At 42.9% G+C, this 10,612-nt stretch overlaps 1 protein-coding gene across 1 annotated transcript; it reads right to left on the bottom strand.

The window, feature by feature from the left end:
- Positions 1-2,973: 2,973 nt before the first annotated feature.
- On the bottom strand, positions 2,974-10,204 carry LOC122765248 (SLIT and NTRK-like protein 5). Its single transcript, XM_044019406.1, has 2 exons — positions 9,317-10,204; positions 2,974-7,819 (listed from the first exon to the last, which is right to left on the bottom strand). Exon 2 carries the CDS (start codon positions 7,759-7,761, stop codon positions 5,137-5,139), a length of 2,625 nt encoding a protein of 874 aa, XP_043875341.1. The 5' UTR covers positions 7,762-7,819; positions 9,317-10,204; the 3' UTR covers positions 2,974-5,136.
- Between the last annotated feature and the right edge of the window lie 408 nt (positions 10,205-10,612).

The raw sequence follows: 10,612 nt of genomic DNA on the forward strand, positions 1-10,612 counted from the left end.
ATCTGAGTCAAAATGTGCTTCACAAGGAGTAGGATTTACTTAATAAGTGTTTTAGTTGCTGGACTCTACTTTCAAATGTAGAAAAAGTTCAATTAAAACTAAAAAAAACAAAAACAAAAAAACAAAGTGCCTTGAAATTAGATTAGAAGCAGCTGAGTTGAAAATGAAAAGTAAAGTTGGTGAGCACAGAAATTGTCACTGAGATGAGTATTGTTTTCCTGAATAAATAAAAAAAAACATCCACAGTAATATCTTAGTCCTTATTAAAAAGTATATGCGATAAAACACAAAGCTATAGTGCTTTATGTTCCTGTGAGAACATTATTCGACATATTTCACGATGACTAAGATCTTGACTAATCCATGTTTCACAGGTTTGCCGCAACATGTCGAAAAACAATCCACTGCACCCGCACAATGATTCACACAATACCACAAACACACATTACAGATACCAAGAGAAGTACTGATCTGGAATTACAGATTTGTGATGTAGGAGAGAAGGTGTTTTTTTGTGGTCGGGGGTAAATATCGGTTGAATGCTGATGAACATTTGAGCATTTCTGCATGCCTGAAGGAATTCCATTAACCACTCTGATTAAAGTAATCATTGAAGCCATCGGTGCCTGTCAGATGCCATCCCTGCCCTCTCAATTACCCAGATCTCCTTGAGCTCAATTGCTCACATCATTGCGGGGACCCGGTGGCAGGCAGGCAGCGAGGCAGCACCAAGGACAAGGCATCTTCAGCAGGGGGCAATGGAGGCAACACACGAGCATATGCAAAATGTCCACCCCCGATATCTATCTCAATCTACAGAGGGCGGCCATGTGTTGCCCTGATTTCCAGCTCCACATTGTCGCTTTACACCAGACGGTGCCTTTTTACATTCACGATTTACATCTCAGCGGCAAATTCTCCTACTTTTCTTGATTAAAAAAATGCAACCCAACTCATTTTTAACATATTTTGCATTAGTCTGCCAAAACTGTGTAAATACACAGGAGACCCAAACAAGACCTATAATTCCCATGATCCCACGCCACTTCTCAACATAATCAAACTCGGCCTTTTGTCCTTATTTTGATTGCAGAAATTACGTACGGTTCATTTCAATCCCAAAGAGATTCACTTATTGTCACATCGGGCAACCAGCAAATGTGATAAAAATAAGCTAAAAAAAGAACATCAATTATTGTAATTCGTCAACCGCTCTGTGTGTCATTCTCTTGAACTCACTGTACATCTCGATCACTCTCATGTGTATACAAATTACTACCTTGGCAAATGAATTAAACACATCCAGTTTAATCTAATTCTTTTAACACATTTTGTTTGGTAATATGCACCCTCAAAGCACAGCCTAAACTCGAGGGATGGAGGTCGTGAGATGTTATAAATTCAAAATCATCCGCTTTTCCTTCAGCTGTTGCCTCCAAATTTTGCATATCCCAATAGAAATTTAATTTTAATCAAAGTACAACACACTAACTGAGCAGACATTGTTCCCCAAGACAAATGACAGAGAGTTTGGGTGTTACATAGGGTACATTATGATCCTCAGCTTTCTTTTATTTATTTATTTTTGACCTGTAGGGCATCTTTGTCACAGCTTTGTCTGGCTATGTGCATGTGTAGCATCAACCTGACTGTATTTATCATAAACAGAAGCTTCTTGCCAGTGCCATCTGATAAGTGATGAAATACATTTTTTTTGGTCTCCCCCCAGTCAAAGAGAGAAAATGTTTAATTAGCCTGGTATTTGCAGTCCGCTGAAAATAATTGCCTCCAAGTAGGACTGAAAATAGCCGAGTGTTGAGCCAACACTTCATGCAGCTTGGGCACGTTTTATGCACTCCAACATTCCACATTGATTAACTCTCAAATGGTGTGAAAGCAGGATTTGAAACAGAATATTGGAACAATGTCTCGTCAAAATCTTCACCTAAACACGGCTGAAATATGTGTTGCTCCTTTTGTGAACTCAACATTTCCTTGTTCCATGTCTGCGCCTTCATCATGCACACTATATTGCCCCAGCTCCATATCACACACAATAGGTCCAGGCATACATTAGGGAGGACGCCTCTTGTGTAACATGAGGCAACACACTCAAACATTTCATACTACAACTTCCTGAATACAGATTACGCCGCACAAATAATCTCGGCGCAAAGCCGCAGTGTGTAACTCTTGTTGCAGTTATCATCCTGCCGCTGTTCTTTGTGAACATTTGCCCTGTCGAGCAATACTATCAGACCAACGGACTCAAACTTTTCATTGCCGTTTCTTTGTGTTTTCAATCATACTGCAAACTATTCGCAGCCGTCTTGCTTTACTACGGCAATGCTGTGGTTGCCTCAGTCTGTCTCGACACGAAACCCATCACTTCCTGTGTGTATCATTGGTGCACACACTATATCTGTGTATATGCTATATCTTAGCAGCCAGAGTCATGTGGAGCTTAATCAGCATTGTGTGAACTCCTTTGACAAACTTTGAATGTAATGGGCATTTGATTTAAAAGTTACGCACTACAGCTTTAAGTGATGCAGTGACCACAGTCAAAGAAAGCTGCAGACGCTATAAACTGAACAATGCAGGAAGAAGTAATAAACTCTTGCCCTTCTTTAATGCTTCCATTTCTGTTAAGACCTTAAGAGCCCATTGGCTGATTAAAAGCATCATTTCAAACTGCCAAGAGTGTGCACACGCACACACACACACACACATTACAGTACAGCCTTCATCAGTGGAATACTTCATGCACCCATTAATTTGGGACAGAGTGCAGGGTCATAATGGTGATAAAAGTCAGTGCTGAGAGTTTGGGTGGAAGGGATGTATGGTACACACACACACACTTATCACAAGCCCTTTTGGAATGCACAATTCAGTGTAATAAGTCATTTTTCCCGAGCTAAATCATCCTGAAATTTAAAATTTGAGGAAAAAAAAAATCTCAAACAACACTGCCATCTGAGCTACATTTATTGACTGATTTAAGGTGCTTTCATTTTGCACCTCGGCGAATGAATCTCCATGCTGGCATGAGAAAAGAAAGATCCCCTTGTCAGAAACCGTCAGCACTCCGCAGTCCCACAGGCCGCCAATGCTGGGCGAATGCACACACTTCTTGGCTATGATTCACGTCGCCTGCTACATGTATGACACATCCACAGCCGCTCTATGTTCCAGAGCTCTTCATCTACCAACTGGTGCCTTCTGTTCTGACTCTGAGCTTCGAGAAAGCATTCAGCAAAAGTTTCCATTTTCTAATGTCTTCGTAAATGAGAAAAGTGGCCTGACATGTTGCTAAATGTGAAAATCAGTCAAATATAACAGATATGAAGTGACATTTAGAAACCCACCATAACAGCAATAAATACAATTGAATGTAAATGAAACATATCCAAATATTTCCCCCTGAATAAATGTTAAAATAAAGGTTTCTGTGCCGCCTCTCCGGAGAATCCTGCCTGTCTCAGTAAAGCAACGTTGAATTCCTCAATGGTGATGCCCACTGCACACTGAAAATGGAGGCACGGTGCATCCGCTGCATTTTTATCAGCCTACTTTGCATATTGGATTTAAGTGGGTCAAGTGAACAGCAAGTTAACAAAACAACAAGCGATTCAAGAACCAAGCAGCAGCAGTAGTTAAAAAAGACATATTTTCTTCTGGTTGTAAAACAAAGGAATAGATCTGAGAAAGGTTCACACGTACAAAAACAAACAACATGGTTGTGACTACTATTCTTTTTCAAGTCTGCTCCAATGATGTTTATATAAATGACCAATTTACTACTTGCCAGGCAACAACATGATTACTGTTATGGTATAATTGCACAGGGACAGCCTCAGATAATGCTCATTGATTGCAACCAATTGATTCCAAACCTCACTGAGACTCTAGTTCCCCCATAGACCGAGGCATATAAAGTGTACCTTAATCTGGCTTGATTGAGTCCACAAAATGGCCAATTCCCATCAGCCAGTGCATTGTTATTTCATGGCAAAATTAAATGACTTTTTCGCCCCTGAAACACTTCTCCAGATGCTTCTGATTCATCACGGACAGCCTTGTTTTCCTCATGACATTATATGAACCTGACATCATGTTTATTTGATGACAACAACATAGTTTGGTCAATATAGTGCAATAAGTGCAAAGCAATCAAAACAAATCAAGTCGATAAGGGATAGAGAATCTGCGAATGCTTGTATAAAAATAGGTGTTACATTGAATAAAATATCAGTATTACACAACATAATTAATACTTCAAATATTGTTTATGAATTGTGTTGATAACATAGTGATTCTACATATTAAGAATGAATACCCATATTCATTTTTAATATAATAATCTCCTTTATGAGAGCTCATTGAAGGCCAACTCGCCTTTCATTTCCAAAAAAGTGCAGAAAGCATACAAAGACACTTCTTTTTTTCTTTTTTTTTCCATCTTCTTCAAATGATGCAGTCTGTTTTGAACATTGGGGGGTGTGCCACTTTCAAAAAAAGCCACTTTTACAATGCAGAGCTACAGTAAATGAAACTACAAACAGAAGCCTTTCCAGAAGATCATGGAGTATGATGACACAGGTAATACTGATGTAGAATCAAAAGTTTTGAAAAGACATGGCAGATTATATCAATAAATACGTACTTACAGACTACAGCAGAAAATAGTCCCTACACAGTTTTGATGAATCTGCTGTACAGTGTTTTTGTCCAGGAGTTGATTTTATAAACATTTCTGTTCTGATTCACAATATACCTTATGCATGGTTATATTCCTGAAAATGAAGTTGGGGTAAGATTTACCTGTACACTTACATTTTGTGTTGTTATTTGATCTTCACCATAGAAAAATAGATTTTGCATGATCAGTTAGAGTAGAGCAGTGTTGTTCATCCACGTTTCAGAAAGCTGTATCCATTTCCTGTAATGTCATGTTTCAGAAATAAGAAGAAGATTGTTCGGCACACCCCGTTTTTTTTTTTTTCCTTTCTTTTTTTTTAAACTCTGTTTCCTTTTGCTTGTTTGTGTTGTGCCAAGGCACCTCATAAAGTGAGCCACCATTTCAAGGAGGGTCAAGAGAGAATTATGCGTCATGACTTTAATGACTGTTGCTCAGAATTGGCTAAAGGTGGTCTGTTTCTCAAGAACTTCGAGGTAATCAGGCTCAGACTGCAGTTTAGCTTTAAGCTCCAAATACTCATTTCTATTGGGCTCGACATAAACAGTACTGGGTGCTGTGCCGTAGAGCACCGTTTCTCTTATCCTCTCCGGGTGTAAGAACTGACGTCTGACATCAAAATTTGGGTTGTATGTGTACGACACAGGCCCTGTGTACTTGTACTCTAAATTGGCCCCTGCTGGGATGGAGGGGATGGACTGATGGGGGGACTGCTTATCCGGCTCAAGGATGCCTCTGAAGAAATGGTCCGCGTCCTGGACAGGAGAGGGATTTTCACGTGGCTCAATAGTGCTCACACTGTATGCCGGGCTCCTGTTGTCCCTCTCCTCATCTGGGGTACTCCTGTATGTGACCTTGAGCTCATGGAGGTCGTGATAATCCTCCACCGTGTTTCCTTCCCGTGACCTGTAAATGGGGTTTTTGCACATGTGGCCCATGGGATGGGGAATGTACTCATACACATGGCCGGCTGGTGCCTTAACTTTGGGGCCAGAGCGGTTGCTGTAGAGGCTGTACTGCAAGTTAAAAGAGCTGACATCTGAGTTGTTGGTGCTCGTGCGATCGCTCTGTGACTTTTTGCGCTTTTTCATCACTACGACAAAAAGTCCCGCAGCCACAAAGACAGACATGATGAAAACAAGCAGGAGGCTGAGGATGAGGACAGAGAGCGGAACAGTGCTGCTTGGGGTGTTGAACTTCTGTGGCGCGGTGGTGGTGGCGGCGACTCGCTCATCCATGGGCTCATCTGTGGGGGAAGTTGGTGAGACAGATGCGTCAGAGTAGTCCGGGCAGAGCTGCTCTGACTCAATTGAGCGCAGTTCCATTCCAGTGTGGCGTTTGGGTGTCTCACACACAACTTCGTTCACCACAGTGCCGGCACTGAGCTTCTCCAGCCATATCTTCATCCCCACTATGTCACAAGAGCAGTCCCAGGGGTTTTCAAAGAGATCTATCTGCAACAGCTGCTTAAGTTGATCTAACACCCCACTCACAGGCAGGTTATGGAAATAGTTGTTGCGCAGGTTAAGCCTAGACAGGGAGAGGCTGGAAAAGATGCCCACAGGTAAGGTTTTCAGGAGGTTATTGTTGAGGAAAAGCAGCTGGAGATTAGGGAGGTAGCGAAAAGCGCCCTCATCAACCTCCTTGATTTTGTTGTATTCTAAATAAAGATACTGCAAGTTCTGAAGACCAAAAAACATTTCTCCTGTAAGCCTGTCCATGAGATTACCATTCAAATACAGCCTACGCAGATTGGTTAAATCCCCAAAAGCCCGGTCGTGGATCAGTGTTATCCTGTTGTTTCCCAGGTGAAGCAAATCAAGTCCAGTGGCATCAACAAAATCTGATCTGCGTACCACAGGGATATAATTTCCAGTGAGATACATTTTTTTAGGATTGTATGGCTTCGGTTTTAGATCAGAAATGCTTTCAATCTTTCTCTCTTGGCAGTTGACATTTAGCCCGATTTCAGATATCTGCAGGTTGCATGTGCAGGTAGTGGGGCAGTCCAAAGGCACAGGAGATTTTGTTTGAAAAGCAATAATGGGGCCATAGTTGTAAGGGTTACCACCTGGTATTCTGGAGGTGGGTTTTAATCTAGTTCTGTTAAATTGCCGTGTGCCCTTGGTAGGCCTAGAAGAGGACCTGAAAACAGCAGAGGAGGTGGCAGAGGACGTGACAGCAGGTGCAGGTGTTGTCTGGAAATATCCACTGGTGCTGCTCGGGGGTGCAGGCCTAACTGTATCTTCTAAGGGCCTTCTTGGGCAGAGTTCCTGCTTAGATACCTCATCCAGGTCCCGACCATGGAGCCGGAATGGTGTCTCGCACACCACCTCCCCCACAAGAGCTGTATATGCTATACTCTCCAGCCAGGCCTTTAGGGCGATGAGCTCACAGGAGCAATTCCACGGATTCTCCTCCAGCTGTAATTCCACAACTTTGTCCATGTGCTCCAGGAGGCCAATGTAGGGGAACATTTTTAACCGGTTCCCCCTCAGGTCCAAGTGCGTAAGGGGAACATTCCGAAAGATGTTTGGAGGCAGGGCTGAGAGCAGGTTGTCATTCAAAATCATCACTGTCAGTTGGTGCAGTTTGCTCAAGGCATTGGATTCTATATTGGTGATGTAATTATAATCAATCTGTAGATATTCCAAACTCTCCAGTCCTGCAAAAGTGTCATCCCTAAGGACTTCAATCTTGTTGTTATTCAGGTGCAATCTTTTTAATCCCTGGAGACCATTGAAGGCACCTGACTCTATCTCAGAGATGTCATTGTTCCCCAGGTGCAGAATGGTCACCCCAGTGTAATTGATGAAATCATTTACTGACACCTTCTTCAGGAGGTTCCCCGTCAGCAGAAGATGGTACACGGAGAAATGGACAGGGCTGATCTCAGTGAGTCTGATGATGCCCCGGTTCTCGCAGCTCACTGTCAGGATCCCTTCCTTCTCCTCGCACGTGCACAGATTGCGACAGATTTCCCCATAATTGTCATACATCTCAACCAGCCTCAGAGATGATGCAATCAGAAGGATTATGTTTGGGATCCAGATATGCATTTTTCCTGGGAGAGGATGCCCCAGCTCACTCAAGTGTGGTACCAATGTGAGGAGTCATCTGAGGGAGAAAAGAAAAGGACGAGTTCTGTTTTACAAACAGCATTAAAATTGCATGTGCGAAAACATGCTGTATTTATAACATATAATGGTGAGAGACCCCCTATACAAGTCAACAAACACAAACAGGCCTAATAACATTTGATTTGTTCAAAATGCAGAAAAAAACAACAACAAGTGACCCAGTTTAATGTTTCATAATTGCGCATTTTATTTTTAATATATGTAGGAGACAACTACCCGCGGTGGATGTGGCCATTGCGCATTTTTGATAGCTCGCCTGAATTCCAATCCATCTTGGGAGGGAAAAAAAGGGCTTCACTATGCAACTGCCGTTTGCAGACTGATAGATCTGCTAATTTACTAAATCACCCAAAAAGCCTCAGACCACATCGCTTTGTGTCATGGATGTCATGTCATGATGAAGTAGCTTGTTTTTTCCCCCCCTTAATAGACAAATGTTTGCCCCAAACTAACAGTAAAATGATGAAAATGAACTCATATCTCCTTCCAACTAAGATTTTCCACTCACTCCGCATAGCCAGTAGGGGAAACGGTCGGCTTCCTTCTTCCCGGCTCCGTGCAAAGAACATGAGGACTATTATTCACTTGCTATCCATATGTTTTGCTGTATATATTAGAGCCATATACGACTCTGCTGCGAAAATTAGGCAAAGTTCATCTTTTAAATCCGGCCTGCGATTGAAAATATGAATTTCAGCCTACGAGGCGACAGTCGCAGCCCTTCTTCTGCCCACGGGTGGTGAAAAAAAAAAAAAAAGAAGACAGAAAATAAACGCGAGGAGTTGATCAAAGCAAATAAACAAGTGCGCGTGATCTCAGAGGATCTCTAATTAAAAATGCATTTTGACAGGGAGTAAATAATTCTATAATCAAGTATTCTGTGTGGCATCTGCTTTATATAAAAGGCTACAGATTCCCCCCATCCTCTCATCCTCTCTCGCGTGTGTGTGTGTGTCTGTGTGAGCGCGCGTGCACCCACACGGGCACGCAAACACACACGTTTGGTCGGTGTGCGCTCCTTAAAAGGGAGCACCAAATCCTACACAGAGACGCGCCAAATGTCCCACAATGTGCACATCTTGTCGTAAAGGAAGACTTATAAGTATATTTTACCTCATTCCTTTAAAAAACAAAAACAAAAAAAAGACTTATCATCGTAACCTCAAGCCAATTTCCCGTGGATACAATACAGATTGACTTGAAAGCCAGTGCGTGCAGCCAATATATCCCTGCGCAGTTGCAGTAAAGACTATGATTTGAAGTAAATGAGTAAAATTGATGATGTTATGTATAGCATATAAATGCAGGCTGTGGAGGCTTGTTTTTTGTGCCACAGCAGCCGCAGCATCTCAAATCGGATCAACTTTGGCAGTGCAAGTGGGGAGAAGCAGTGATTTCAGCACCATGGACAGATCCCCCAAAATGTTATAGAGGCTGAGAGCAATTCAGAGAGAGGGGAAGCGAGTCTTCTTACCGTGCAGATCCCGGTGAACGCCAAAGCATCCCGAAAAACACGACTGTGCCCTTTTCTCTTTTCTCCAGCCTCAGTGACAAACATGGGTTTCCAACACCCACCCGTCCTCCTTCCTTCCTTCTGTCGGCTGTTAAAAATATTACTCAAAATACAAATCATACAAAAAAAAAGGAATCCTTAAAGTCAAGTCTCCTCAGTGTTTAGCTCCATAAACCAGTCATCGATGACACAGTCTCATTCACGCCGACAACGCGGCAGCGAGCGCGGCACAGCGGACTTCTGATGTTTGCTTCCAGAAATCGGCAGTGTCATCTCGGAAAAAGAGCCAGAACCAAAGTTCGAACATGGTCAAGAGGAAAAGAGGAGCGAATGGAGACGCGGCGTAATCCCACACATCAGACGAGACTTGCCGCATGCATTTTAACTGTGACTTTCATCCATGCATGCGCACTGGCTCCGCGGAGGAGAAGAGAGGAGAGGAGGCACGAATCCCCCCTCGTCTGCTGCCAATGGTGCGGCTGGTACCAGTTTATGTATAGATCTGCCCAAGGTCTCTTTATTTCAGTGGCAAGTCATTTCACATCGACCGGAGATGAGTGGATGTGTTTCCTCCTGGACGCAGGAATCCGATCAGCTTCCTCCAGACAGTCCTGCATAGGTCATAAGATATCCTAAAGCTTAATCTCCTCCACCAACGTTTCAACTAGTGCAACTTGATCTCTGCTGGTGCAAACCAGCGCATTCCCTACAGCGACGGACGTGTTATTATGACACAATTACCATAGCACGGCAGCAGAAAGAGGAAACAAAAAGGAAACCCGCATAATTCCCCAATCTCATGACTTGACTCTGCGCGGAAATGAAAAGCAATTTCATGCGTGCAATAGTCTTTAAAGGGGGGTATGGTAATGTGGAGGCGGTGAGGAAGAGTGGAGGAAGGAAGGAAGGAAGGAAGGAAGGAAGGAAGGAAGGGGGGTGATGGGGATAAGGGGAAGGAGGAGAGAGAAGAGGGAAGGCTGGGAGTCGACCCGTAGAGGGCAGCACAATGATGAGAAAGGCCTCTCCACTATGTGCGTCAGAGTATTTAAATTCAGCTGCAACAGCAACATTTGATTTGTCACTCATGTAAGCTGTTTTTGTTTTCCACCTCATTTACACACTCCTGAATTTCACCACAAGACATGTCAGGTTTCCTTTCAAATTATTTTTATGCCATAACAGAGCCAGTCCTACTAAATTAGAATATCACATAGCTCTCTGAAAATCAGAGATATCGTAATGTAGACTGATATATAG

Source organism: Solea senegalensis, linkage group LG2, assembly GCF_019176455.1.
Source record: "Solea senegalensis isolate Sse05_10M linkage group LG2, IFAPA_SoseM_1, whole genome shotgun sequence".
In the NCBI taxonomy this organism is placed as follows: Eukaryota; Metazoa; Chordata; class Actinopteri; order Pleuronectiformes; family Soleidae; genus Solea; species Solea senegalensis.

What these genes read in the sequence shown, in the direction of transcription:
- LOC122765248 (XM_044019406.1), bottom strand. Translation starts at nt 7,761, where the DNA reads ATGCATATCTGGATCCCAAACATAATCCTTCTGATTGCATCATCTCTG.